We start from the raw sequence: 25,059 nt of genomic DNA on the forward strand, positions 1-25,059 counted from the left end.
AAAACTACACGAAGTTCACTTTTTTGCAAGTTCCACATGCTTTAATTGTAAATAAAATCAGCAGTCTTAGTTTTGGAGGTACAAAAAAATACAAGCCAGAAAACATATTTGGGCACTTTGTGATGTCTTGGTTTTGACCTGTGTCTTTGTCTCATGTTGTTGGCTTGTGACTTGAGAACATTAGTGGGGATATTTTTCAGTTTATTGCACTGTATCAGCCCAGACATTTAAAAAAGAATCAATTTGTTTTCTGGTAGACCCGTGAAAAAAACAAACTGATCATATAGCATGGCATGCTAAAAACTGTTAGTCATAGTATTTTAAGTAAATTTGCATGAGTGAATATGATAAATAAAAGATAAAGCTGTTAACAGTGTCTTTTTATTTTTAATGTTGTCATTTCCATTTACAAGTGGAGTTTATTTGAATAATAACTATAATACAAAAGGGGTGTGGTGAAGGAGAGGATTAATACAATCCAAGGCAGATCAATCTGTTATGTCCAGTGTTTTGCATGCTGAGGAATGTTGGTGTTAGAGGGCTAGGACTAAATTTGGGGAAGAGGAGATGGTACAATTAAAAATAACTTTTAAAAGCGAGATTTACATCTTCTTCTTAGGACTTCCCAGGCATTAAAAGCACAACAAACTCAAGCAGAAAATCAAAATGCGGAGACCTGGCCCCCTAAAGCCTTTTAGCTGAAGGGACACCGCTTCCTTTATTTTGTTATTGTAAAGTTTCCCCCCCCCCCCTCTTTTTTTTTGAATGACTAGTGTATTTGAGTGTAAAATATACTACCAAAATACACATTTAAATATTTGCTGTTATGAAGGTCTATGGACTTTTGTTCTTGCTAATCTTTTGTTAATGTACAATGTTTGCAACACTGTACTCTGATATACCCGTAGGGTGAAATTACTGATTCTAGAAAAAAAATCAATCTGAAAGCTTGATACAAGAAAGCAGGCATGGCTGTTTGTGGCTTGTAGATGCCTGATGCTGACTGAATTTTATGTGTATTTACTTCTTGAAATTGGTCAATGTTGAGAGTATGACTTAGACCATATGAGTATGCACATACACAAACAAAAGCAGACATGCCTGTATCTATGCACCAATGCTAAGACTGTGCTGTGATAGTGCTATATATACATCTCCAGTCTCCATAGTTTGTAGACTCACACAATTCAACACTACAGTCAAAGTCTATCACATTAACTCTCATCTGTATTTTTAAACATCATGAAAATCAATGTAATGCCAAAATTAGCAGCATTTACATACCTCAAAACTTTGGAAACATAAACCTGATCAAAACTTGCAACAAAAGATATCATGGTAAGATATCAAAGTGAGCCAAAATACCCCAGTGATCACTTGGGAATCTCATTATGTCTGGTACTCTCTGCAAGCCTACTAGCTCAAAATACACAGCTTTTATTTTGGGGGCTGGCTTGGCAGGTCGCATGTACAGGCGATCAAAGCGAAGAGCAGCTCTTGAATGTCCTTCATATCCCAAATTATCATTGCGGAAGGTATCCCAAGTGCTGCGAGCTTCCTTGCGCCGTCCTGTTGTCTCCCAAAGGTCCACAATACCTGAAGGTATGCCACCAATGCTTTCCAGCTGGAAATGAGGGCAAATCTTTTCACAAGCATGGTACAATGCCTTCACCCATAGAAACTGCACATAGATACTCGTTCACTCCACTCAGTTATTCCTTTTTCTTTTTTTCATGCCATATGAATGCCATGCTTATCCTAAGCTTGCATCACTACCCAGCAGTTCCATTCCATTGGAGGAGAGTAAATTTATTGACTATGGACAGAAGAGAAGTGGTCTGACTTAAAGGTTGGCTGGTTTGTTTTTTTTCTCCTTGTCAAAGGTCTGTGAGAAGCCTTTTCCTAACTTCATGCTCTAAAACAGTATGGCCCACAAGCGAGATGCAGCTTGCAGACGTCTTAGGATCGGCTTGTGTGCCAAAACACAACAGCACTGCCCAATGCATGACTTATGAATACCAGTGGAGGCAGCCCGCTTTCTGTCATTGTGGATGATGGTGAATATAAAAGTGAATTTGGCTCACATAAGTACACTTGTTTTCATTGTTTTTAATGCACTAGGTTAATTGGATTGAAATTTAATTTATCAAGTATAAAATCGTTAGAAATCGGCAGCCTGTAACATTTTAACACAAAGTACAGAGATAACAAATAACATGGTTGACATATCTGATAAGAGTCATTACAGAGTGTTGGTGGCTGCCTTCAAAGGAAAGGCTGGTTTTAAAGTTGTATTGCAAGGGAACTCAAACAGCTTCCGTTAACACAATAAATTTTGCAAGTGAATGCCGTTGTGTACTCATTTGTTGTCCATTTCATTATCACTAGGTTTGTTGTGTGGTCATCTGGCATGAGTTTTGCTGTTTTACAAGCCCACCACATAGAATTTTGAGACCAGCCTGCGAAAAAAAACTTCCCACCACTGGTCTAAAATGAGCAGCAGGCCTGAGCATGAACTTGACATTAAAATGACATTGAAAATATATATTCAAACAGTCTGTAGAGCTTTTCTCACCGAATATAAAAAAACCTGCAATGTCAATGGTTCAATCACTAAGATACTTTAAGGCGAGAACCAGCATTCACTCACCTCTTTGTCTCTTAGGTTCAAATCACCACCAAAGACCACAGTATGGTCTTGAGGCGCTTGCTCAATGTGTTTGAAGGCAGAGATAAGCTGACGCTTACGTTCTTCTGCATGGTTTTTTGTGCTTTCTAAGTGAGATGTAATCAGGGTCATTGGCACTCCCTTCACCAGACACTGAAAAAAATATGCCACATTAACCAGTTCATCAATCCAACTGTTCCTAAGAATATATAAACAGATATTGACCTAACAAGTCAGCAACAGAATACCAGTGGTGTAGGACTATGTTTAGCTTTTAGGGGGCAAATTCCATGCTGACAGTGAATGATATTCACCTTCTTGCCTTCATAATATCTTTTTTTGGGGGGTTGGGGGGCAGGTGCCCCACCTCCCTTTCCCCTGTGGTTCCTATACCACTGGATTCCTGTGACAGATTTATTCTATAATTTTTATTTTTACAAGAAGCAGCTTTGAAATGCTGAAAGAAGTAAACGAAATACAAAAGGTGTATTGGTTATCACACAGTAACAAGAACACAACAGCACTGCCCAATGCATGACTTTATGAATACCAGTGGAGGCAGCCCGCTTCCTGTCATTGTGGATGGTGGTGAATATGAAAGTGAATTTGGCTCACACTAGCTATTAGCAGGCTTCGTGCCATTTGGCTTGAGAAGAATGGTTTGATTTGATAGTCCTCCAGTATAGTGTGCTGTTTTTGGAGGAAAATGCCGGTGTAGTAACCCTCCTTGCTACCTGTGCCACCACAGATAGCCTGGTAGTTGGTCAGGCCTTCCCTCAATACAGCCTCGTTTGAAGGTACCATCTCTTGCACAAACACCACATGAGGTTTCTCCCTAAAAGAAGTAAGTCCACTGGTTAATGTATTTTAACATTTTATTCATAAGAATTCCTTTCGTGGAAACTTTTTTAATAGAAAGTGAGGCACCAGCAAAACTGTCCTATCAAAGAGACAATATAATACTATTTTTCTAATATTATAATTTGCTATGTTATATCTTTCATCTCTTTCACAAGAGATATTGTCATCTACTTTTCATAAACACGCAAAAAATATATTACACACAGGAAAATCTTGTTGACTAGGACAGATTTTGTCCCAGCCAAAAGTTCCCGATACTCAGACCTACTCTACAATTTTCAGCATTAGATCTATGATTTTTAGGATTGAGCCTAAGCAGGTCACCAATTTGAAAAAATCCTCTTTACATTGCTCCACTGAATGAAAGCATCCTTGTGGAGGATATATGCTGACACAGGGTTCTAATGTAAATTTTCAAATGAATGAAACTACAGCAAGTGCAATGTGACATGCGCATATTTTCAGTCTGGTGCACAGCTTATAATAATTTTCTTGCAACAATCAGTTTCAACAATCGAAAAATTGTCCAAATCTGTTTTGGTCTTTGATCTTAGATAAGGAGATTTACAATTAATCTTTTGTAAATACTGTCTCTGCATGGAAATACAATAAGCACAATACAATACAATGAAATACAATAACACTCACGAGTTAATGGTATTAACAACAGCTTTAGCACGAGTTTTAACATTATTGTTGTCAAGCCCATCGATATTCCAAGACAGCAAGCGAATGCGATGGGGTTCAGAATCTGACTTTTCTGTTGGTGGTACGATATTTTCTCCCTCTCTGCAAAAGTTTATAAGAAGAATGTCTTCATGTTTTTTAGTTTGAATGTCTTCTTCAAAACTGCAGAAAAAAAACATACGACAGACTGTACAATATATGGCAAAAATAGTTTAAGAAAAACAGATACTTTATCATTTAATCTGATGCCTGATATCTAATGCCTTCAGTTTATAAAGGCCTCGAAATTTCCATATTAACATCTGCAAAGCAAATTTGTGTTTAGTTTATAATTGTACATCTATAATCACAGTCACACCTGCAGCTCTCAGCACTTCTGTCATTTTTTTCTCTGGTACTTTTTGTTTGGCATTCTTCTGTAGATGATTTGTCAAACGTACAAGTACTTGTCCTGCAAATGTTTGTACTTGATTTGTCAGCAGCCGAAGTTCCAGCTTGCCCCCTCTCTTCACTGTCAAAAAATGCATCTAGAGCTCTCTGGCCACAGAAGATATACACATTGATGGTCATTGTGGTGATACAGAAAAAAAGAAGAAAGGTATGGCATGACATGACATTACAAGGTCTTTAAAAGATTTTGACACATAAATTTTACTATAAAGTATCTTTCTTTGGTCTTAGACCTGAGTTTTTTGTTACTGTTAAGTGGAGACGACTGTGCATAATGAAGAGGTGTGTGGCATGGGATAGAGATGGTGTTTGCAGATCTGTTGTCTGACCATGGAGTGCCAAATCTTTCTATTTTGCATACAAGGTGCATATCTTAATGTGTATTTAGTGCGGATATTATTTGAAAAGGTCTATCATACACACATATATACCGTAATAAGCTTTAAAAGTTTTTTCCCTGAACCAACACGAAGTCAATCTAATAAATAAATATGATTTATATTGTGATGTCACCTAACACTGGTCATGCCCTGCCCCGTTGGCATCTGTTTATAGTGCCGTTAAACAGTGTTTTAACTAATTACAAACAATAGTTGGCGCCTCGAGTAATTAAATACCGCCGGCAATGCGGTTTCTTGAGTGCGCCTACATTCAAGTTCCACTCGCGATCCTGAAGGAAGAACATAGCTAGAGCGGTGTCTGTCCCTGTCACAGCAGCAAAGCGTTGGCATCTTTCTTCGCACTCTGCGGCTGTTGGTAAATTCTGTTCTTCTATCTGGCAGTCGCTGCTATCAGAATCACACATATCAGTTTTTCTCTCCATTTGACAGCTTCAGCGACTTGTGTGCCTGTTGCTATCTCCAACACCTAATGTCGCGCGATTCTCTTGTGGCATCCAAGGGAGGGCAATCTTTTGCGTGTTCGCGAGAACAAGTGCTGTCCCTTGTGTCCGCGCTTACAACATATTCTGGAGTCCCCCACGCGCGCTTTTTAAAAAATATACATTATATATATATTAACTTACGCTAGCATAAAAAACGGCAGTTTCCCAACCTTTAATATGAATCCTGTGAAATTTCTGAATTATCTAATGTTGTCGCGCTGGAAGTGTCTCAGTGTCGTCAACACCGAAGACATATATGTTTCAGTTTAAGACCCTTGGTAACATTCGAGGAGGGATCGAAACACGCCACAGCTCACTGCACGGCACCTCCGCACCTGCACGACCACGTGTTGATGACTCCAGCCGGATACCTTGGGTGGAGCAATTCTCCCGCTGACACGAATCCTTGCCTAGCTCATTAGATTGGAACGATATGATACACATACCTGCCCGTAGCAAGGATGCTTTTCCGGGAAGAATGTGAACAATAGCCTTCTCTCGTCTGGCAGTTCCCGATCCCATGACGTCAGGATTATCAACCACCTACCCACCCAGCCTGACAAAAAAACATAAACAAAAACAAAACGAAAATAAAAAGCCTTGGATTTTTTAACGTTCAGCCAGCAAATACTTTTTTAATATTTTGTTGATGTTTAATGAACATGTTCATTAAGCAGGTAGTTTGCAGACAGCTAAGCTGCCAAATCCTGAAATCTGTTCTTCAACACAGTGAGATACCAGGCACCAACAAAGCCCCATAACACTTCATCAAGTGTCTTCAGTTACAATGTCTTATTGGTCGTTGTCTTCGTTTTCTTCTTCTTATTATTCCACAGTTTCTTAATTAAAATTCTTGCTGTTCTTCATTAACGGAAAACGGACAACGAAGCAAGCAGGCAAGCAAGGAAAAAAAAAAAAAAAAGCCGACGTCTCAGCACCTGAGACAAGAACAATTCATGATCATCTGTTTACGTGTATTTAAGCTTTGTATCGGTGAACCGCTTATTTTGTATTGTTCAGTTTTCCCCATCCCCCTCATGGGATGAATGAATAAAATAAAACATAAAAAGACAGTGACAATTTATGAAAAGTGACGATGAAGGACACATAGCTTTCGGCTACAGACTAGCAGATCGTTTCGGGAGATAAACCCGACATCAGGGCGACGTGGACGCAGCCACATCCCGCCAACCCTCTCCCCAACTCCCTCGCCGGCAAGTCGTGCTCCAAGCGCTGCCCCCTTTCTCCTCTCCTCCCTTTGTATATACATCTTAACTTTGTTGCTTGTCTTCAGGTGTAACCTGCGTTACACAGGTGAGCGCAGTGGAGCGTGTCGCACTGATTGTTCTTCGAGATTGTTGCCGTATGTTCCCTTGAACACCTTCACAGGATAAATCGTGTTTGATCGTCGTTAGACTGTTTCTATACTGTTTTAAGTCTCTTTGAAGTTCAGCCAAAATCTGATAACTGGCACATCGTAATCATCGTCGGCGGCGGCGGCGTCATCGTCAGTAGCAACATGGTCGTCATCTTCGTTGGTCATTTTTATCGTTATCGTCGTCATGCTGAAGTTTGAAGTCTTTGTTCAATCCTTACACGTGAGAGGAGTAAATGTTTTAAAACTGTTGCCCAGTCTGGAGGTCAACAACTTGGTGGAAGGAGATTGGTAAGGGGGGGGGGGTACCTCCACTTCACCTTCTTAACATGAACGTGCCCTCTTCATACCACCCCAATGCCCCCGGTCTGCCCGAGGAGTCGCACCTTCATTGTTACGGTCTACCCATCCTTCACCGACCCCTCCCCATCCCCTAACCCCGCCTTCCTCAAACGTCAATCGCACCCGGGAGCATCACCTGCCACTGCCACTGCAATACAACCCCCATTTTCAACCTCCCAACCCTCCTCACTCTCCGTTCACGCCCGAATGTCTACATCTCCATCCCCCCATCGACTCTGATCCACGGCAACACAGTCACAGCATCACTCCCTCGCCAATCATTTAATCCGAGTGTCTTTCTCCACCCCATTCCTTTACTCCCCACCAACTCTGATTCACTGCAAAAGGAGCCGAGCAAGAGATGAAACATTTGTATCGAGCTTCGAGTGGCGAGCATCAGGTCCTGCTCTGAGCCATTCCTTGGATCTTCATCGCCTTGAACGCTGACCAGAAGCCGCGCTGCAGTGTGGTCAGGACGGCGGCTGCTTGCAGCTGGTCATTGATGAGTTGCTTGCTGGAGGTTATCGTCAAGCGAACTGAGTCTATCTATTGATGGAAACTGAAACCAAGGAAACTAAGCCTACCTCTTGGCTTACCACCTACCTGGCTGGGAGAAGAAGCGTTTAACCCCAAGAGCCAGATCATCTCATCAAGCATTTTGTTGTCTGAAAGAATCGAAGTCTGATGCCCACAAATACACAAAGTCACCTGCCAGAGGGCTTGGGTCTGCCAACGACAGTTAATGGTTATGTTTTTCATTGAAACTTTGGTTTCAGTTGCCGATTAAACGGGAGGGACTAGTGCATTGAGGCTGCAAGGTATTGCCGGCTACTTGGACAGACGGAGGCCCTTGTCGAGCAGATGAGAGTTTTGAGGATCTCCTGCTTGGTTCACCAGGGCCGAGACGTGAGCGGTGGTCAGAAGGTAGTGTTGACAAAGTGAAGCGTGTCCTACAGTTGATGGACCTGCTCCGATGGCGAAGGAAAGTGTAGATTGTTAAGGACAGTGTTCAGAAGGTAAACAACATTGTTCAGACGGAAAGGAGTGTGTTCGGAAGGTGAAGAATTCGGACTCGGACCTCCTTGTCCGGGTTCAGAGGCAGGACATCATGGTTTCCGCTAGGTGATACAAGAGTGTACTTTCGCTGGGAAAGGATGAGGTCACAGCGATGTCAGGTGTCCATTCTTCTGCTTCTTATGCTGTGCATCTATTCATCCCTGACTGGTCCAGAGCACCTGGAGCATGTACGTAACCAGTTTGATTGACATACATTGTCTGACATTAATGCAGTGGTTGCAGGTAAAACCGTTGGTACTCCAGAAAATTATATCCGTACAGATTTTAAAGCGCTGACGTGCACAGAAACCTAAGATCACACAGATTTTGAAAATGTCTTCTTTATTCTTCAATTAATTTTTTCCCTTAATATTCCTTCTAAAGATACAAACATGATGCGTGAAGTTCAAAAGGTGTATTTTTTCTTGTTTTGCCAAATTATAAGTGCACTTCTGATATCCGTAGAGTTTAAAAATGATTCGCACACACAATTATATACACGTGCCACCTGTCTGTGTAATGAAGCATGGCGAGGATAACATCTGTAACAAACTACACAACGCTCACGGCCATCTCTGACATCATACTAAACTTAGTGTCTTATTTTAGCATGTCCACGTGGCCCTTTATCAAAAAAGCTGTAACAGTTAATCTGAACTGTGTGTGCTTGCGTGTCAGAGAAGTGAAAAGAGGTCAGAATAAAATGTTTGAGAGTGAATGAGTGAACAAGCGAGCGAACGAGTGAGTGTAGTAGAAAGAAAGACAAAGGAAGGAAGGCAACAAAGAAAGAAAAGATAAAAAAAAAAAAAGAGAAAACGCTTAGAAAGAGTAACAATGAGGACAAAGAAAAGAGAAGCACATTCGAGAAAAAGAAATGAGACATGTTTGCTCAATTTGCAGAATGGATCTACTAAGGCCACGCTAGGGGAAGCATACGACATTCAGCGGGACCTGGGTGGCATCCCCCGCCACTCTGAGGATGGCAAGAGGCTGAACCCTGATCACATCGCTCGTCGTCTGAAGCAGTCGTTAGGTAGTCTGGCGGTACGGCTGCAGGAACTACAGAAGCTGCATCCAAAGAAAAAGTTCGAGGTGCCGGGAGAAATGTCGGATTCTCTCGCCAAACTAACTCATGTTCACAGGAAAACTACTGAACATGGCATGGAGTCAGGGTCAGATGTCGCCGTAAGTGAATCTCCTTCAGAACGGCCTGTCATCGATACGGATGTAGTGCCAGAAGGCAAAACCTCAATACAAAGAGATGGCGCCACAGTACTAGAAAAGATGAGTGCAGTAGCAGAAAGCAGGACTTCAGCATCACAACACGGAGACAGAACTCTAGAACACAAAGAATCAGTGCCAGAACATGGCGACAGAACATTAGACCGCTGGACACATTCTGGTGTCGGTAAGGTCGAACATCCCTTTGAACAAGGATCAGCAAATTCCGATAGGGAGGACCGGAAGGAGAAGATGCTGAGCATGAAAAACCAAAGTAGTCGACCTCTTATTTCTCAGACCAAAAAAGAAGACATGAAAGTGGAAGTCACCGGCAACGTGTTTCGAGACGATGGCGAGCAGGGGATTCCTGGGTCACGGCTGCTGTTTCAAGGCGACGTCATGCTGTCTCGCTCTCGCGCCGCTGAACTGATGCACGCGCAGGTGGAAGAGGAGACGAGGACGGGTGGACACTCATCGAGAAGGAGGAGATTTAAACGAAAAGTGACCTACCTACCCAGCAAGAGATGGACGCTCCCAATTCCTTACATGTTCGACACATCGGAGAAGTTCAGCCTGAGTACGTATATCACCACATATAGCTTATTTTTCTCAATAACTTTTGATTAAAGGTCTAGGGCGCAAAATGTTATTTCCAAATATATGGGTAACCCCATCCCTTCCGTTCTCGAGATACACGTGCACAGCTATTATGCATGCAAAAAGGTCAAACTCTCGACCCCATGTTTATCCGCAAATACGCTTATAAACATGCGGTTCCTGCTATCCCATTCGTTTTTTAGCAGCATCAAAGTATACATGTACATTCCTGACGACTTGTGTTGCTCTTTCCATGTATAGTGGAATTTTCTTGACTCGCCATGCTCATCCCGCTCTCCTTTGTGTCGTGAACTGCTCGAGGGCGTAGGAATAAATTTGTGCAGATGTCAATCTCAAAGGAAACATGTAAAGAAAAGCCCTAAAGCTGAGTTACTAAGTGTTCAGATTCACTAGACGTTTAAAGATAAGTTCCTCTCAGTAAACACTTTCTTTTCCACTAAGACCAAAATGTCGAATTTCGTAATCTGTGCTCTTAGTATTGAATATTGCAGTTCCGTTCTTTATCTACCTGCGAGTTTCTGTGTGTACGACTGTGTGTGTGTGTGACTTCAGATGAAACTGAAAAGTCCATGGTGCTGAAAGCCATGCGACACTTGGAAGACCTCACCTGCATAACTTTTCGGGAGGTGAACGCTAGCGACCCACTCAGCCCCATCCTCGATTTCAAGAAGGACCAAGGGTAAGACACGACTGCCTCCAGCACTCAAAATCCTCTGTGTCCCGGGGCTAGAGTCACAGCAACTACACCTGCTGCAGCTTTGCCTACTACCAGAGTATTACTGTCATTATTACCTCCTCAACCTTTTTTTCATCATTTTACTAACACCGTTGATATTGCTATTGCAAATTTTCAAACTTGATATACATTTTATTTATGTCAGAGTTTTTCTCTCTTGTTGTCGCTTGATGGTGACCATAAAAGCATCTTTACGGTTTAAAATGTATAAAAATGAGGTTAGGAAAGGCACATAAATAGGTTTATTGAGTTTATTTGATTGTAACTCTTTGCCAGATGCTGGTCATACGTAGGAAAGGAGCGAGGACTGCAGCTGCAAGAAGTGTCAACTGGCGAGGGATGCTTTGAGGCGAGTAAATGACCTCACGATTGTTTGAAACGAGGGACAATCCATTTTAAAAAAAATCCTAGAATTTTGGTTCGTTCCACCGTGATATATTTCTCCAAAACACATTTCCAAGGAATGTTGGGTTAATATCTACAAAAAAAAATTATTATGATTTTTAAAATTTTGTAAAGGGTGGCATGATTTTTGTGCAACACTGTATATGCTAATATACCATTGCCCTACTGCGATAATATACCAGTGCGATGATGACATTTGTGTATTAGCTTACTTCCTATTACCTAGTAGTAAAGTCAAAATTCTAATGTCTGCTGGATGTTCTCTGTCCACGCGCTTTTAGCTCGGCACGCTGCTCCATGAACTGGGCCACGCCATCGGATTCTGGCACGAGCATTCGCGACCTGACCGCCAGGGCTTCGTGCGCGTGCACCTGGAGCACGTGCGGAAGGGAGAGGAGTTTAACTTCAACGTGGAGTCGTGGGGGGAGCTAGACAACCTGGATGTTCCCTACGATGTCAGCTCCATCATGCATTACGGTTCCACGGTCAGTCCCTGTAGCTCCACCCCAACTCCGCCAGGAAGATCAGAAAACGTTTGTCAGATGTTCAATATCAGAAATATCGTATCAACGTAACATATTGAAAGATCCGATGTAGGTTACAAGTGATAAACGCGATAATTCTCATACACTGGTGTGTGTGTGTTGCAGTACTTCTCAGAAAACGGCAAGGAGGTTACCATAGAGACGCTGGACGCCCGCTTGCAGCGTGTGGTGGGCCAACGGCTGGACATGTCGTTCTACGACATCAAGTTGGCAAACATGGCCTACTGCAACGGTAGCTCAGTGTAGTGTTCAAGATTATCGTATCCCCCAAATCCCTTTTTCTGGGCCCGCACGTTTCGACTACCCACACATTAGCTGGTGTCTTGTCGCTGTGGGTAGGAGGTCTTCACAGGAGGTCCAGTTATCTGCCTAATATCGTATCTCTTCATTGGGCGATGTCGTCTTTTTCAGCAGATGTCAAGGATCATCCTGCAGTATCTCTATGGACTGTATTCTCTTTTGTAAATCTGCTATCGGGGTCTAAGAGGAGGACACAGACGACATGCTTAAAAACTGATAATAAGTACAAGTAGTTACAGGAATATCGTACACATGTTGAGTAAATGTCTCTGTATCCCAACCTACCTGTATTGCGACGATGTGTATCTGTCGATCGATAGATACAGGTATACATACGCACCGTTCGTAGATATACAAGTATTATGTAATACATACATATTTAGTAGATATGTGACGGTGAGCAATTCCAGACAACCCTCGCACTGCGTTCGTGTGTACCTGTATTTACCAACACAAATTTGTGAGGCTATATCTGTCATTCCAGGTGTGTGTCAGGGTAGCCCCGTGGGAGAGATGTGCCAGCACGAGGGTTACCCGGACCCCAAGGCGTGCGACCGATGTCGGTGTCCGGTGGGACTGTCGGGTCGGTACTGCCAACATGCGGCCCCCTATCAAGGTGACTGTCATACATAACGGTGTTTCTGGGTGTATCGTGTCCTCCAAACATCGCACCCACGGCCAAAACTCTATTAATCTTAGGTATATTACACTGAGTATAGTTTTAAAAAGTCTTCTGTCAATAAGCAGAGAGGAGTATCCATTTCTTTATTGAACTCTGCTCTTCAGCATACTCGTCTAACCTTCGAGAATGATCAGGGCAAAGTGAGTGTATTTGAGAGTGTAAACAGCATCTTACAATGTAGTATCACAAGTTTGTCTTTAACTCAGTAGCGGGTAATACAATGCTACATTTTCTTTCAACTTGAAATAACCCACCCCCCCCCCCCAAAAAAAAAAACCCAACAAACAAAAAAACAAACAAACAAAACCACCAACAACAGCAGCAGCAGCAACAACAACAACAACAAAACCACCCCACAACTACAACACCAAAAATACCAAACATACAAAACTACCAGAATTGTAACACACTCATGTCTCGAGACTTTGAAGACATCATCATCATGGTAGTCTTGGAACACCTGTGTCTTGTACATTTAAAGATCGTCTGCCATCTACATCACAGATGTTCTTGACATGGACATTTTACTTTGTTTACCCTTATAAATAAGTTTCTTAAAATCTTGTTTTCGTAGGACCAGTCGTGTGTGGGGGTTCCTTGTTTGTCGATCCTGGACAGAGCCACACGATTTCTTCCCCTTCCTATCCTCGGATGTACCCGGCAAACGTCACTTGTTCGTGGCTTATCCAGGTACATTGTCTAGACAAATTGCCAGACCCTTTCTGATGGAGTTCCTGTTGTACACAAATTTACTTTAAACAAAGTAAAACATTGATGATTAGTCTTTCAAGTATTTAAATGAATTATACGATCAGACTTTTTGAAGTGTTTCTTTATCTCATGTCCTTGCGAAAGTCCCAGTGAGAGCTTGAGGTCTCGAGTCTGAGGCTTCATCTCACTCAGGGATGCAGTGAATGTAGCTCAGCATCTACACTGCTGCTTACAATTCTATGCAGACAAAGCCAGGCATGCAGCTGGTGCTGACGGTCAGCCCCCAGTCCTTCATGACCCACACGGACTGCTCCCCCTACCCCACGGCTGTCTGCACCGACTACCTGGAGGTCAAGTACAACGTCAGCTTCGGCTACACTGGAGCAAGGTCAGCTGACTTTTGTTCAAAACTTTCATCTCTGACTCTTCCGATGGTGTTCCTCCCCTCCTCATCCATCTGATTGGAAAATTGTGTTGTTTGTTCCAGGTTAATTTGTCTTTACTTACATGAGTGTCTTTGTGTGTGTGTGTGTGTGCGCGCGCTCGCATAAGTATATGTGTGTCTCTCGGTCCGTTTGTGTCTGATGTTTATGTGTAAATGTATATTTACATACATATGTGTGTAGGTACTGCTGCGGGTTACCACCATCAGCGCCGCTCCGATCGGCCACAAACGCTCTGTTAGTTCTCTTCCGAACTCGCCAGTCAGGGTCAGGAGGCTTCCAGGCCAGTGTAGCAGCAGGTACTGTGCCTTCATTTCTTGGTCAAACTTTGTTGGCGGGATGCTGGTAATCTTGTCGTAATCCTCGTAAGAAAATGTGTTTGGTAGAAAACTCAACAATGCCCAACCAAACTCCTCTCGGTTCGGACGCCAGTTCTCTAACCCATCTATTATCTGCTTGCCGAGGAAGAAGGGATCTTGGTTGGTTTATTTAGTAGGAAAGTGCTTCCACACTGAGGTGATTTCGCACTTCTGGGGGGGGGGGGAGGAGAGGGAGTGGGGAGGAAAGTGGAATACCCGGAGAAAACCCCCGACGCCCAGCCCTGCGGACAGGTGTTACATAAGGAGATTGTCCCGAGACGAACTCTGAACCCTTTAATTCTCACTCCAGTAGTGACAAGCGAGTGTTTTAGCCACTACGTCACTACCGGATGCCCAAAAAACCTTATTCAAGCTTTCGTAAAACATTTCCTGGTTATTGTTAAACCTGAGCATCTTTATTTAGCGGCAGGACAGGAATTCGACTTCTGCAGTGACATTCATGTTCATTTGGTGTTGTTTACTCTCCGTCTCAGAGCCGTGCGGCGGCTGTCACCCGGGTACGACCCCTCAACCTCCGTGCCGGAAGTCTGCGCAGACAGAGTGCGTGAAGAAATGGAACAGCAGCCAGTATATCGCCTGCCCCTCCCCCTACCTTGGCACCGATTCAGGAGACTGCAACAAATGGGTGTAAGCATGCTAGTGGAATCACTGGCTTTGATGACTGTGTTCAGTAAGTCTTGACTGACTGCTTGACAGTACATCTGTACGCACTGACTGTGAACTGACTGTTGACACAGAAAGTGTGAATGCGGGTAGATGCTGCCACAAGGTTTTCTCTGCGACAAGAGTTCAGTGAAGGATAGCTGGGGGTTCAAAAATCAGTTTGTGACATGAAGTTATACCAAGTATGACAAAATAACATCCAGGGGATGTGACAGGGAGGTTCGATGAGAGATGACAGAGCCGGTCAATGAGATGGGACAGTGTCAGTGGCCTGTAAGAGATGACAGGGTGAATTGATGACAAAGTAGTGAGATAGATGTAATGGTGTTATCGGGAGTTGGCATGTGGGTCAGTGAGGTAGCTGGATGTGCTTTTCAGGACCAAAGAGAAGACTCGTCTTGGAGTCTGCACTTCTGAGGTAGACACGTGCTGCGATGGCTTCCAGGTTGTCGATGGCGTTTGTCGAGGTGAGTTACCAACAAACTTCAGCATGTGGCTTTTTACAAAATGTGCCAGAAAGCAGCACGCGCATTGTAAATCAAAAGCAACATCAATGAAGTCTTCGACAATGCATACATCCGTAAACACACACAGAGACATAAACGCATGCACATACACATATGTAGGATGAGAGAAAAAGGAGAAGGAATGAAGAGTTACTAGCTGAAGAACTAGTTTTCCCAGGTCACGTTTGGAGTTGATGAGTGTGGCTGACAGTTAGTCTGCTGCGTTTTCATTCAAGCATTGAAGGGTTACAAGGTCAGAATGTTCTTTCCTCAATCCACCTATGAACGCTTTCACGAACTTCATCGCAGTTTTTTATTTTCTTTAGCACCCAGCAATATCAGTAATACCAACACCATTGAAGAGTCGATTGCGATGGCGGTGGCGGACAAGGAAACCACCAGCAACGACATCAACCGCGATGCCGACAGCAGCTGGTCTTCGTGGTCGCCGTGGCAACAGTGCACCAGGTCTTGTGGCGGATGCGGCACCCAGACGCGAACACGCACCTGTGACAAACCCACCCAGTGTGGGTCAGTACACTGGTTTGTCTGACGTCACGCCATTCACCTGGCGCCATTTTAACGATGTACTCTCGTCTGCTGTATTTTAACGTTTTTCTTTGATGACGCACTCAGCACCTTTACTCCTTATGTTAATGATCGTAATTTGTTTTGAATTTTTGCAGGGGAAGGTCAACAGATAGTGAAAGTCGCCAGTGCAACACATTCCCATGCCCCAACACTCAACTGTATGTCTGCAGCATCACAGATGTGAAGGAATATTTGTGTGGCTGGACTTCTAAGTGCTACCAGTAAGTGGGACTCTATCCGTTGTACACTCACTCGGACTGACCGATCGACAATGTCTTTAAACAGACATATTTCTTGTTCATTTGATTCAACAGGTGTGGTGGTGGTGATGATGTGTGATTTTGTCTGCAGGCAAGTGAAAAAGTATGCTCGTTGCTATACCAACTGCTGCCTGGACTTCGTTGAGGTGGAGGGCAAGTGCATCCCCAAGCCCAAGTAACGCCTGGTGATGCGCCACGCCCCAAGACAAGGCCATCATCGCTGTACGAGAACTGCCACGTTTATTAAAGTCTGAACCAAAGCAAGATTGCACTGCTTTGGACACTCCTTTAAAATCAACAAAAGCAACATTACAGCTGGCGATGACTGTTTCCAGGATATGTGATTTTCATCCCGCCTTAAGGAACTTGCAGCGTCGCTAAGGAGACAGCCAAACATTATTATTATTTTACCCTGAGAAAATGACATCAAACCCGCCTTGTGTTTGGCAGACTTTCCATTATTATTTTATGCTGAGAAATTGATATCTTGTGTTGGCGAGTATTCCATGTATATGTAATGAGGCTCTTTCTGAATTCTTGCCCTTGGTTGTATACACTGTTATTAGCACAGGGAACTTATAATTCACACATATTTTGGGCTGCTTTTACTGATACCGCGATTGGCCTTCAGTTGGTTGCCCCATAGACCTATACAGCTAACGCTGCACCTTATACCAACTGATATAAACAAGAGCAGTCCATATAATGACCCACTTAAACTAATTAATCAAGTCACAGAGCTGTTTGCGTAAAACAAGTGCAAAATAATTTAACTCAATGTTTTTACCTGACGTGTATATTTTTGTAGCTGTATACTGACTTTGAGGTCTGGGCTAGCAGACTCCCATAATAGTCGTGAGCATGACAAGCCTGATATGACTGCAGCAAAACATTAGAAGTGTTGCTGAAACTGGTGCAGTTATCTCATATGTCTAACATAGACTACAGTCCAAAGTGTAGCATATACTTCTCTTATTGTATACAAGCTCTTTCACTACAGCTTGGGTTTTATTTCTGTTGACTTTAGGTATTATTTCTAAGATGTGGAATAAAGACAAATACTACTACTACAATCTTCAAAGCGGCAAAAGATAAACAGCTGTTATGAATAGATCCCTAACCTTTCTTCATCTCTCTCACACGCAGGGTGTTTGATGCTGGGAAAAATGAACACAAAATAAACTACTGGGGTTAAGCTTTCATATCACAAAAAAAACGGTTTCTTGATCAAAGAGTTTACCACCAAAATAAGAAAACACCAAAACAAAATGTCTTCAATTTTCTGTGTAAAGTTTAACATTTCAATAACTTGTCTATGTTACAAAAGGCAAAAATTAAGTACATTCATTGTAAATACCTTCGTACTCATCAAATATCAGTGTAAATATTGTGACAATTATGTAACTTGTGCAGCAAGGCAAACACTGTAGAAATCCTGACAAAAACATGTCATGTTCAACTGCGACAAAATAGCAAATAACATTAATAAATCGAACTACCCCATGTACAGGAGATTTGTAGGACTTTTTATTTATTGGTTGTGCATTTCTTGTGGTGAATATTTTAATAAATAAATGATTTTTAATACAGTATATATGTGCTGTGTATCTGTTTAGACACAAATAGGCTGAACTGTAATTCCTTTGCTCTAGTTTGTATCAAACCAAGCAAGTGATCAACGATTAAATACAACTACAACATTATTCTGGTACCTCAACACAAGAAACCACAAATCATTAAGAAATTACCCTATACACCCACAGTTTGTCAATGTAGTGCAAGCAAACAGAAATGTTTGATTCCATTTGCATCACAGATGACAATTTTCATAAACAGGTGAAAAAAATTCGTAATAATAATAATAATAAAAGTTTGGCCCTATGCTCCTCGAGGAGTAACAAGGCATAAACTAACTAAAACTAATAATAAAAGCTGTCTTTTTCATTGATTGCATACTTGAGTCACATTTTCGACAGGCCTTTCTTTAACTTAAAATCAGTTTGCCATTAAATTTACCTTAAAGAGAACAATCGAAGGAGAATATGGTTAATCGTATATTAATGTGATTTTATATGGAAGATAAGTAAGTCCAAAGGATTAAAACTTTCCATCAGAATGATGCTAAAATTTTGCTCTTTCCAGACACATTATTTGAGTAAATAAACAGTAATGGATTGCAACATCCCCCTATCATCAGCAACATACCAGCTACCTGAAATCTGGACTGAAAAACCTGCAAGGGTGACTATCTCCAAACAAAATAAGGACCAAATATAAAACAGAAACCTAGCTTTTAGTAAATTTTTGTACTTTACAAAGAATAAGAAAATCTCTCTTTTCCGCTGAAATATGCCTCTGACTTTTTATCCTCCCATAGATGTTGTACTAAAATACAACTTTCAAACAAATTTGTTCAGTCTTATTTTTATCTTTTATCTGCATTAGTTATTATCTTGTGCTGTGCTTTCCTACTGCTCAAACTGCTTAAGAAAATAACCCTTTTGCAGCTGAAATATCCCCAGCTATAATTTAAAATGGTTAACAACAGCTAACAATGAGTCAATATTGTACATATATTGTGCATTTAACAACCCCAGACATCACATTTGGTTTGAGATAAAAGACAGCATATCATAGTTAGAGAAAGAGGCTTCCATTGCACATTTGTGCTAGGAATGTTGAAATACCTAGCGAGAGGAAAGGTCAATAACAGACCATATCAGAGCCCATCTTGCGCCTACGCCTATCGCTGTAAAACTTGAACTCCATGTTCTGCATCATCTTGGCAGGTTCGGTGTTATGACGGCAGCCATAATTGCCCGAATTTGTATTTGGTACATTTTCAGAAAAGATGGAGATTTTTTCTGGTAGCTCTTCCTTCTCTACCACGTTTCCCTGCAATAAGAATTTCATTCAGTTTTTGAGCATAATAGTAGGGTAAAGTTTTTTTCTATTTCCTTGCTTAACAGTTCTTCCAGCCTGTAATTTCTTTTGTTATAGCTAATTTTGTGCTCAGGACATCTGTCAATAATCTCCCTTCTTTTTTCTGTAAAATTGGCTCCATTAGTTGAACAGTTTATTCTTTCCTCTGAATATGCCAGTAAAGAGACTAGACATAGAGGTTTTTCTCTAAATCTGATCTTCTGAGCTAAAACACTCATATTTTGATACCATACCCATGACACAATATCTTCCGACTTCCAATTTAATTGTTAAAGGCTAGAAATTTTCTTCTGCATTTATTACCCACTAATTAATTCTGTCTGAGCTATCTACCACATGTTCTCCTTCTCATTCTTCAGGCCTTGTTTTCATTTACCCTGTCATAGAAATTTCAGATAGCTCTGAATATAACTACTGAATCACTCCAACCATTGAAAATTAAGAAAAATTTAACCAGTCTCCAGCCACCATGCTGACAAAAATTAATGGCTACAGAATACCAGCAATCATAACCTACTCTAACCAGAAGGTTTGAAAAAACAGCTCTTACCTTAGAGTCATACTCAGTCAAAAATGCCCAGTTCTCACTCCTAAACACACAAAAAAAACCATGTTAGAATGTTGCATAAAATTCAAAATTAGTTATTAACTATTTTGATATGCTGATACAAGAAGCCATTGTCATCCATAGATTTCTGATACTTGCTATTATAAAGCATTAATTACTTGCTAGAACATTCAACAAATGCTTAAAAAGCTTTGTCCGTAAGATGACAGTATCTAACACATAAGATTACCAGCAAGCATAAAACCCTGAGCATCCTACATGAACAGATGAAGTATCATGGATCATTAGACTACACACTAAATGGATCACCATAAGCTACTAAAGCTATAGCCTATCAATTAGAAATACTGCTATTTAGATATATATCACTAGTTTCTTACTACTCTCTAACCTTAAATCCACAAAACAGAAACAGAATCAAGTTGGGTTTTATGTCTTAATCAATACTTTCTCTTTTTTACTAGTCACGTGTGTATGTTGTCATTCTCAAAATATGAGTTGCTTTGACAATAATTATGAAAATACAATCTTTTTATAATGATTTGAAAACACTTTTGAAGATGTTACTTTATATCTTAAATCAAATTGGAGAATATATATGTGAAAAAGTAGGTTTGCTTTCTACAAGAGAAACAGTAGGATCCATGTTATACCAGTTTTCCAGACAGCGCCGCTCAGATGCTACACTCTGTTTCCAGATCTTATCTTGTGTAACAAGATCACAGGCCCTGTATTCTCCTTCATTGTGAGGCTTTGAAGTCTCCGCTGCCAACTGGGCTGCAGTATTTTGTCTCGGAATGCAATTATCATGGTAATTGCTGAAACAAAATATGCAGAAAAATGAACACATGCCACATAATAATATGATTCTTTTAATATTACAGCATAATTTAATTGCTGGATTTTAATGTGTACAAATAGTGAGTTGACTGTTTATATGTGTAATTACACAAGGATATCTGGCACACACAGTCCAGTACAAAAAACACAGACGTTTGATAATATAGAAAACTGGCAACAAAAACCTAGATGCACAATTGCATTTACAAACTGGTGAGTCCTTGTTTCGTTTGAAACCTCAGTTCTTAATTCTCAGTATCCACAAATGATTGAGTTCATTGAATATGGCATGGGTGGTATACTTTCTCTTCCTGGATGGGAGTTACCCTAACCCATACTCACCATCACCATTGTACTTTTCCTTACCTCCGAACTTTATCCCACAGTCAAAACCATACCATCTGACCATAAATCTGAACATTGTGTCCCCAGTTTTTGAGTTGTCATCACAACACCATCTCAAATTTATATACACACGATAATACAAACGTTGACATAGAAAGAGATGATAATTTAGTACTCAGTTTGAGTGGCCGTAAGAGAGTCCCGAACACTGATATATCCAACCACGACAGTAGGACAGACGTACAGCATATATACATACAGATCGCTCTCGATCGATCGAGGTCGATATCGGTATTTAGCGAGGACAGTCAAACAACTTAAAGTAAACTTGCTGAAAAAAATTTTTTTTTGCTACCAAACAAAATTATTTCGGATACTGTAGGGAAATATAATATACTTCATCGCCACGGCTTAGTCACATATATATGATCAAAGTGCTACCTTTTGTTTATGTAGGAAAACAGTAGCCCGCTTGTTTGACGCTGCATTATTGTCACCAGTGATTGTCACGCGCCTGATGCGAAATTTCCTGAAGATCAAAGTTTGTCTGACCCGTGATAACAGACCTTCCTTCTAAATATTCCAGTATCCAAACCAGCCAGCGTTTGCTCCTCGCCAAAGCTCGACTTGCAGTTCAATCTACCGCCATCTTGGTGTCTCTACGTGACGCCGTAAACACGCCGCTGTTCTGCCAGTCTTGCTGACGCCCCACCATGGACATTCAAAACCTGATCGATAGCTTTCGAGGAAAAGTTTTGATCGTTTTACTCAATAAGCAAGCTTCACGGACATTTAAAAACGTGAAAATTAATGTCTTAAATTCCTTTTTTATTTTGTAGTCATTTCCCTAGAAATGTCTTCATCCAAACCTGAAAATCGTTCCGCTTATAATCAAGAAAGATTTGTTACCATGGATGTATAGATTAAATAGAGTGTGTGTGTGTGTGGTACCATATGAACACATAAACAGGAGCTACAAGTACTAGCAAAATAAGTAGTGTGAAAAAGTGTTACAGCAAACACCTTTTTTCTCCTCTGTGTGTGAATGTGAATGTGCGGGTGCGGTCGTGCGTATGTGGATGTGTGTGAGACAATAAATATGAATATGCAAAGGTTATATGCATATCTGAATGTTGCTTACAGAACAAAGACTTCTCCACTTAGCAATTAAAAGTTGCTTTGCCATGCCAGGAAAGAGCAAAGGCTACCGCTCTTATCGCATTAATTTACGGTCACAATGGAGAAACATTTTTTCCCTTTATTTAATCCTGCACTTAACGGGGCAAAAGGTTTAGGTGCCAACGCTCTGTGGACTCAAGTTCTTTCTTGTCACTAAGTTGCCCTGTGACTGTGTCTACACCTGAAGGGCTGGCAGCCAGTGCTGTGTGAACGGCATGGGTAGACTGTTACGTCAGAGGTTTACCCACCCGACTTGACACCCAGGGCAGTTCAGTTCCTTGACACCCCCTCTGCGACAAACTGATTTTCAGTGACAGCCACATGTGTTACCAAATGAAAAGAACGGTAATAATGGTTAAAAAAAAAACCAGTCAGGATATAAGAATAAAGGTTCCTTTATTGTACTTGAGTATTTGATACCCGCTGGGAATCGCCTATACTCTTGTGGAACTTTTAATTCCCGCCTCCATTACAGATTAATTTATTATGGTGTGATTATAAGCTGGCAAGGTAACCCACTGAGTGCTCTAGATTCAGACTGCACACTTCGAGCTTCCCATCAAACCCCTCTCCCAATTATTAACTACGTCAGTGACTAATTAATTAATTGGTGATGTGCCTCTTCATCGACCAGGAAATGCCATGATATCGATGATTCCACATACGCGCTGCCCTCTGTATAGTCGACCCTCTCCCCTGTTCTCCCGTATACCCTCCTCCTTATCCACAAGATTGTAGCAGTTACAGACCACTACCTATGTACATTCGCACTGACTCAAAGCGGGTGACAAAAGAGACTTGAATTTGCCAGACAACATCCAGCAGCCGAATGCAAGCAAGCAGACAAGCAGGCAGACAAGCAGACACATGATGGTGACATCAGGATTTCTTCTGTCTTTCTGTCAGTTTTTTCGCCTGCTTGTCTGTGTCTGTCTCTTACTCTGTTTGATTCCCTTCCTTAAGTTCTGAACACAAACACATTAGCAGACCGGAGACGTATCACCTTTCCGACCAAACTTTGCTTGATAATAATTATATATTCCTCTCTTTGTGACTCTCTCTCTATATATACAACCAATACAATCTGAAATCTGCATCTCATCAGAAAACTGTCAGCCATTGCCTGCCATGTCCATCATGACATGTTTCTATTACTAAAAGTGCGTCTGTTACAGGTTGTCAGTATAATTACCTGTTACAGACTGCCAGTTACAGCTCATTACCTACAGTCTGTCATTTACTGTCTATTATGGGGTATGCCTCAGCTATCGAAAATAGTCTATTACAACCTGTCAGTCTAATTACCTATCAGACTGCCAATTATATCCCACTACACTGTCAGATTTAGCATACTCGTCTGTCATGGCAAACTTGTATAGTCTCTCAGTAATGACATCTGTAACAGTCTGTCGGTAACAACCTGCTGTTAAAGCCTGTCGGTTAAATCTTCATAAAATAATGTAAAGCCTGTCTATCATAGCACCTCCATTGCTGGCCAGTTACTGCCTGCTATAACCTGTCTATCATCATCAATATTTTTGCCTTTCGTTTCCAGCTGCATTGTTTCCTGGCAAGATGGAACCGGGTGCAGCGGACATGTAAAGAGGCAATGCCTTGTTTAGCGGATTAATTAAGCTGTACTTTGACTGACCTTATTCACGAGCTATTAAACATCTCATGGATCATTATGTAGAAAAACTTTCCTATGGTAAATATGACACTTCTTGTCGGGTATTCATCTGTATGTATACCCTATGTATGCAGCGCTGGCACATAAAGTAGTATTTACTAGTTGTAATTAGTGTCTTTCATTTGGCCAAGAGCAGTTAGAATATATCACAACGGTAAGTTTTTACAATCACGACCGAAAACTGTAGAGTATTTTTTTCTTTCCCGTGTTCACTTCTTACACAGTGATAGATAGAGAAAGATAGACAGATAAGGAATAGTTTCTTCATCTTTAAGACATGCCAATGCTGTAATACCTCTTTCGAGGTGCTAGCATGTAGCTAGCGACCATCCCGCTGGACATTGCAGCAGAAGACAGTGAAACAATGCTGGAGGTGGTGTGAATAACCTAGCAAACTGCCGCGTTCACTTGCTTTGCCTGCCTCCTTGCCGCGGGAAGCAGCGCAGTTGACGACGACCACGACGACAGAACGCGCTGACGATGTAAACGAGCTCAACGATGCGCCTCACTTGCCGAGTTCCATAAAGAAAGTGTCACGTGATTAGCTGGCACTGGACACTCACCCTCCGAATTCTTCATGGACGTGAAGAAAAGAATCTTCCTTCTTCGATCAGAGGTTACTTTTAGTCTTTTTTTTTTCTTTCTCTCAAATTTAACTGACGACTTTCCACAGGTATGCAAAGGGGAACTGACCAGCAGACACTTCAGACAAAGAAAACAACGGACTGCCGGTGAACAGCCATCACCCCAAGTAGTGTCTCCGGCAGTCGGTGGTGGTATTGTCACTTGGGTTCCAACCCTTCTGCCTGTTGTAGGCGGTTGTGAAGGGAGTCTGGGAGGGCTCTACTGACGACAAAAGCCAAAAGGTCTTGGCAAGCGTCTCTGGTCTGATTCGACAAGCTCAGACCTAATGCCGTGCCGACCTGCCCGCTCTTGACTGTAAGACAAATTAGCAACTGTTCGCTTGCTGGAGGGGGCTGACGGCTCTCTCTCTCTCCAGGCTGTAACTTGTTTAGCTTGGTTGCGAAGGAATCCGATCAGGCCCCTCACCCCCTACCCCCTCGCAACTTCCCCACCCCCTTAAAAACCTCTGCTAATGACCACGTGATCA

At 41.7% G+C, this 25,059-nt stretch overlaps 3 protein-coding genes across 5 annotated transcripts; 1 reads left to right on the forward strand and 2 right to left on the reverse strand.

Moving 5' to 3' along the window:
* Nucleotides 1–19: 19 nt before the first annotated feature.
* Nucleotides 20–5,582, reverse strand: LOC112562184 (tyrosyl-DNA phosphodiesterase 2-like). 2 transcript variants are annotated; one of them, XM_025235267.1, is made up of 6 exons: nt 5,316–5,582; nt 4,575–4,753; nt 4,178–4,318; nt 3,284–3,503; nt 2,651–2,821; nt 20–1,624 (listed from the first exon to the last, which is right to left on the reverse strand). In XM_025235267.1, exons 1-6 carry the CDS (start codon nt 5,487–5,489, stop codon nt 1,334–1,336), a joined length of 1,176 nt encoding a protein of 391 aa, XP_025091052.1. In that variant the 5' UTR covers nt 5,490–5,582; the 3' UTR covers nt 20–1,333. The 2 variants fall into 2 exon arrangements, with proteins under 2 accessions (XP_025091052.1, XP_025091053.1); XM_025235268.1 differs by having other exon boundaries at nt 5,284–5,573.
* A 1,570-nt stretch (nt 5,583–7,152) lies between these two features.
* On the forward strand, nt 7,153–18,083 carry LOC112562181 (zinc metalloproteinase dpy-31-like). Its single transcript, XM_025235263.1, has 15 exons — nt 7,153–8,510; nt 9,223–10,120; nt 10,714–10,840; nt 11,174–11,246; nt 11,584–11,787; nt 11,953–12,079; nt 12,632–12,763; nt 13,404–13,519; nt 13,786–13,928; nt 14,167–14,282; nt 14,837–14,990; nt 15,405–15,493; nt 15,859–16,063; nt 16,219–16,344; nt 16,475–18,083. The coding sequence occupies exons 1-15, from the start codon at nt 8,421–8,423 to the stop codon at nt 16,560–16,562; spliced, it is 2,688 nt and encodes an 895-aa protein (XP_025091048.1). The 5' UTR covers nt 7,153–8,420; the 3' UTR covers nt 16,563–18,083.
* Nucleotides 17,603–24,943, reverse strand: LOC112562185 (uncharacterized protein C2orf50-like). 2 transcript variants are annotated; one of them, XM_025235271.1, is made up of 4 exons: nt 24,244–24,943; nt 20,548–20,712; nt 19,877–19,916; nt 17,603–19,278 (listed from the first exon to the last, which is right to left on the reverse strand). In XM_025235271.1, exons 1-4 carry the CDS (start codon nt 24,288–24,290, stop codon nt 19,087–19,089), a joined length of 444 nt encoding a protein of 147 aa, XP_025091056.1. In that variant the 5' UTR covers nt 24,291–24,943; the 3' UTR covers nt 17,603–19,086. The 2 variants fall into 2 exon arrangements, with proteins under 2 accessions (XP_025091056.1, XP_025091055.1); XM_025235270.1 differs by lacking the exon at nt 24,244–24,943 and adding an exon at nt 21,521–21,747.
* Nucleotides 24,944–25,059: the final 116 nt, after the last annotated feature.

This window comes from Pomacea canaliculata, linkage group LG4, assembly GCF_003073045.1.
Source record: "Pomacea canaliculata isolate SZHN2017 linkage group LG4, ASM307304v1, whole genome shotgun sequence".
Lineage (NCBI taxonomy): Eukaryota > Metazoa > Mollusca > Gastropoda > Architaenioglossa > Ampullariidae > Pomacea > Pomacea canaliculata.

What these genes read in the sequence shown, in the direction of transcription:
- LOC112562185 (XM_025235271.1), bottom strand. Translation starts at nt 24,290, where the DNA reads ATGTCCAGCGGGATGGTCGCTAGCTACATGCTAGCACCTCGAAAGAG. An exon ending in ATGCTAGCACCTCGAAAGAG is followed by an intron (nt 20,713 to 24,243) that starts GTATTACAGCAT and finishes ATTTTGTTTCAG; the next exon opens with CAATTACCATGATAATTGCA. An exon ending in TGACTGAGTATGACTCTAAG is followed by an intron (nt 19,279 to 19,876) that starts GTAAGAGCTGTT and finishes TTCTTATTGCAG; the next exon opens with GGAAACGTGGTAGAGAAGGA.
- LOC112562184 (XM_025235267.1), bottom strand. Translation starts at nt 5,489, where the DNA reads ATGGAGAGAAAAACTGATATGTGTGATTCTGATAGCAGCGACTGCCAG. An exon ending in ATCGCGAGTGGAACTTGAAT is followed by an intron (nt 4,754 to 5,315) that starts GTAGGCGCACTC and finishes TTCTGTGGCCAG; the next exon opens with AGAGCTCTAGATGCATTTTT. An exon ending in AGAAGTGCTGAGAGCTGCAG is followed by an intron (nt 4,319 to 4,574) that starts GTGTGACTGTGA and finishes AAACTTTTGCAG; the next exon opens with AGAGGGAGAAAATATCGTAC.
- LOC112562181 (XM_025235263.1), top strand. Translation starts at nt 8,421, where the DNA reads ATGAGGTCACAGCGATGTCAGGTGTCCATTCTTCTGCTTCTTATGCTG. An exon ending in ATCGGAGAAGTTCAGCCTGA is followed by an intron (nt 10,121 to 10,713) that starts GTACGTATATCA and finishes GTGTGACTTCAG; the next exon opens with ATGAAACTGAAAAGTCCATG. An exon ending in GGAGACTGCAACAAATGGGT is followed by an intron (nt 14,991 to 15,404) that starts GTAAGCATGCTA and finishes TGTGCTTTTCAG; the next exon opens with GACCAAAGAGAAGACTCGTC.